Here is a 4,153-nt window from a genome sequence, read left to right on the forward strand (position 1 = left end):
GGCTTACCCACTTGCTGTCAGAAATTGGGTATATCATCCCAACATCCAGTAACTTCATAACTTCTTTTTTAACCACCTCCATCATTGGTAGGTTTAATCTGCGTTGGGCTTCTCGCGATGGCTTATAATCTTCTTCCATCAAAATTTTGTGCATGCAAAGAGATGGGCTGAGTCCTTTAATGTCTGCAATAGTCCACCCAATTGCACTTTTATACTTCTTCAAAATTCTGATCAGCTATAACTCTTCTTTTTGTGACAGCTTGTTGGATATGATAACTGGTAATGTTTCTTTTTCTCCAAGATATGCATATTTTAGCTGTTCTGGAAGTGTCTTCAGCTCCAAGATTGGGGCTTGCACTACTGAAGGAAAAAGCTTGGAGTTAGAAATTGGTAATTTAAGAGTTTGGGTACCATACCTCAACTTTCTCTGCTGGTCCATATGAGCTACCATCTCTTGAACTTCTCTATCAACCACATAATTTTCTGATATAACCTGAGCTGCATTAATAGACAAATTTCTGTGGAGCACTAATGCTAGTGACTCACGGTTAGCAATCTCAAAATATTCTACAGTTAGTGGTTCAATTACATCAATAAAATTAAGGGCTGAAACATCATCAGGATAACGCATGGCATCATAAATATTGAAGTTGATAACTTCACCATCAAATTCCATTGAAAGGGTACCATCATAAACATCTATTTTGGTTCTGGCAGTTTTTAAAAATAGTCTCCCCAAAAGAATGGAACCTGAGTTTGGTGAGTCGTCATCTCCCATATCCAAAACATAGAAATCAGCTGGGAATATGAGTTCATTCACTTGAACCAAAACGTTTTCCAGCACACCTTTTGGGTGCACCAGAGAATGATCAGCTAACTGAATGATTACTCCTGTTCTTTTTAAAGGCCCTACCCTGATAGTTTTAAAAAGTGAGTATGGCAAAACATTTATAGAAGCTCCTAAGTCCAACATAGCTCGTGAAACTAAAAGGTTCCCCAACTTGCAAGGAACAGTAAATACTCCTGGATCCTTGCACTTTGGGGGTAGCCTTTTCTGTAAAATAGCTGAAACATTCTCGCTTACTTTAAATGTTTCGTTTCCTTTTAATTTTCTTTTTGAAGTACATAAATCTTTTAAAAATTTAGCATATCGGGGTAGTTGTTTAATTGCATCTAGAAGGGGAATATTTACCTCAACCTTTCTGAAGAAATCCATAATCTCTTTATCTTCCTTTTCCTTTTTAGTGTTTTTCAGTCTTGAGGGAAAAGGAGGAGGGGTAATTTTCACTTCATCTTTAGCAGGTCTATCTTTTTTCTGTACCTCTTTAGTTGCCTCAGATTCTTGCTCAACCATGATCTCTTCTTCCTCGTCTTCTTGCTGATCTGGTCCTTTGTAGTTTTTACCACTTCTGAGGGTGACAGCACAAGCATTGTGCTTCGGGTTCTTCTCAGTCTGAGATGGGAATTTTCCTTAGGTTTGTGCTTCTACTTTGCTCATGGAGTTCGCGAGTTGTGATACCTGCTGCTCCAGATTTTTGATGTTGGACTTTGTTTCATTTTGGAAAGCTTGGGTACTCGTAGCAAGACTTTTAACTATGTCTTCCAAAGACATGCTGGAACTACTAGCTTGTGACTGAACATGTGGTTGCTGGAAATTGCTTTGGTGCTGATTCTGCTGAAAAGATTGCTGAAACCTAGGTGGAGCTTGGTATTGGTTTCTTTGCTGAAAGTTCTGTTGAGGTCTTGGCTAGAAATTGTCATTTTGAGGCCCTCCCCAAGCTTGGTTGTTGCGATGTTGATCAAATGGCCTTTGCTGAAATCCTCCCATAGCCTGCACAGCTTCAGTATCTTCTTGAAGTAGTGGGCACATATCAGTTGGGTGCTCGGTTTTGCAGCAAATCCCACAAGGTTTGACCTTTGGTTCAATACCTTTTTCTTTTGTCAACAAAAGGACAGCTTTAGTCAATTCTGAAATCTGGGATTCCAGGTGGGCATTGCTCATCTCCTTAACTCCTCTTGTATGGTCTGGGTACCACTCTTCCTCAGTTACTGAATGTTTTGATTCATTGGCTAATTTCTCTATTAATGCCCTGATCTCTGTTGGTGTCATGTCTGTAGTGACCCTCCACTTGATGCATTTATAAGTCGCCTCTCCATAAGTATCAATCTTTCACAAAAACACTGATACAATTGATAATCACTAATGCCATGTTGTGGGCATCGGACTAACAGCTTCTTGAATTGCTCCCAATAAGTATGGAGAGCCTCTCTTTTGCCTTGCTTTATACTTAGAATCTCTCTGCGTAGATTTTACACCTTCGCCTCAGGAAAATATTTTTCTAGAAAAAGTTTGGCGAGTTCGTTCCAGCTTGTTATTGAACCAGACGGGAGGTCATATAGCCATTCTTTTGTTGTATCTTGACCTGAGAAGGGGAATGCTCTTAATTTGATCTGGTCTTCAGTAACCGTATGGGGCTTCATTCCAGAACAGACGACATGGAATTCCATGAGAAAATTGTGAGGATCTTCATTCTCAAGGCCTCGGAATGGGGGCAGCAAATGGATTAAACCGGATTTGAGCTCAAAGTTTTGAGCCTCTGGAAAGGTGATACACAAAGGTTGCTAGGTAACCTCTTGTGTTGCCCATTCTCGTAGAGTCTTTTCAGCATCGTCTCCGCTGTCACTCATGGTGAATTCTGTTTCAGTTTCAGAAGAGTCTGTGAGTTCGGGTTTGTCTGAAGATGATGAGGAGTAGGTTTTGAACGGGCTGTTAAGTGGTGAGGTAGGTGGTGCTTTTGGAAAAGGTTGAAATGAGGTTTTAGATTCGTTCCACAAGGGAGTGCCTTGTGGTGTGGGTGTTTTGGAGTGTGAGGGGGGGGAGAGGCTGAGGTTTCTGCTTGTTGCTTCCGGAGTTTTGCCTCCTTCTTTAGCTTCCTAGCAGTCTTCTCAATCTCTGGATCAAAAATCAGATTACCTGTACGTGAAGATCATGGCATAAAACTATTAGTGTTTTACCGTGTCCCCGGCAACGACGCCAATTTGTTAAGACCGTTGTCGTACACGATTTAAACAAATAAAAATATAAAATAAACTGTTTTATTGCACTAACAGGTAGTACAGGTAAGCAGGGTCGGATCCTCAGGGACACGTCCTAATGTTTACACCTCTTTGCGTAAGGTGTGATCTAATTCTTGATGAATGCAATAAACATAAAAAAGAGGGGTTTATTTCTGAAAATTAAACTAATAGAAATCGAAAATGACGAAAGAATAACTAAATTTAAAGTGATGAAAATTCAAATAAGAGAAAGCAATTCCAGTTTCGCGGTGACTCCCCTAATCATATAATTAACCTCCAACACAATATTTGACTATGCACTTGTTTAAACTGGTACTAAAGTTCATTAACAAGCTGTAATGACCTTTATTACAAAAATCATTTAATCAAAATAAGTTCTTTGAATTAAACCTAACTTTTTACTAAATTAATCAAACAAGCTCTTGATTAACAAAGAAAAGTTGCATTAGACACAGTGTAATTCCCAGTAAACTTGTTTGATCATTTCATATTAGAGTTAACCCTAAACTCAGAATTAATCTAATACTCGTCACTTTTACTAATTAATCTAGAAAAATACGGATCTAAACAACCAGATGACTAGAATGATTCACAAACAATTTAAGTGGCCAACAGAAATTGAAATCAAAATCAAACACTCAATTTAACACAAAATTGATCAAACTAAACAGTAATCATAGTTAAACATAGTACCTAATGATTAATCATATGAAAAGGTTACGTCTTGCGAAACTGAAATTTGAAGTTTTTAGCCTGACATGGCTAAAAACAGATTACAAATAGTGGAAATAGAATCTAAACGATAAATCTTACTAAACTACGAATAGAAATTTAATCGTCTCCTTTAGATCTGCGTTCTTCACTTGAAAACCTCTGAAAATCGCCTCTGAATCGCCAGGAATCACCAATTAGGGTTACTGGAAGAGTATCAAGATGTATTTATATGTCTAGCTTTCAAAACGCCGTACCTACGATCGAAAAGGGCATACCTGTGATCGCATGTATCACCCAAAACATGTCACGAGATTTTTTTAATGAAGTACGTTGCCCTTTCGACGCAAATTGACAAACCTGC

General features: G+C 38.5%; 1 protein-coding gene across 1 annotated transcript; it reads right to left on the reverse strand.

Moving 5' to 3' along the window:
* Positions 1–235: 235 nt before the first annotated feature.
* On the reverse strand, positions 236–1,612 carry LOC145164196 (uncharacterized). Its single transcript, XM_079082923.1, has 2 exons — positions 1,520–1,612; positions 236–1,453 (listed from the first exon to the last, which is right to left on the reverse strand). The coding sequence occupies exons 1-2, from the start codon at positions 1,610–1,612 to the stop codon at positions 236–238; spliced, it is 1,311 nt and encodes a 436-aa protein (XP_078939049.1).
* Positions 1,613–4,153: the final 2,541 nt, after the last annotated feature.

This window comes from Lactuca virosa, chromosome 3 (genome assembly GCF_052849685.1).
Source record: "Lactuca virosa cultivar CGN04683 chromosome 3, Lactuca_virosa_CGN04683_v6, whole genome shotgun sequence".
NCBI lineage: Eukaryota > Viridiplantae > Streptophyta > Magnoliopsida > Asterales > Asteraceae > Lactuca > Lactuca virosa.

Excerpts from the sequence above, each read along its gene's own strand:
- LOC145164196 (XM_079082923.1), bottom strand. The coding sequence starts at position 1,612 with ATGTCTTTGGAAGACATAGTTAAAAGTCTTGCTACGAGTACCCAAGCT. Across the intron at positions 1,454-1,519 it reads TCAAAAATCTGGAGCAGCAG|ACTGAGAAGAACCCGAAGCA; the intron begins GTATCACAACTC and ends TTCCCATCTCAG.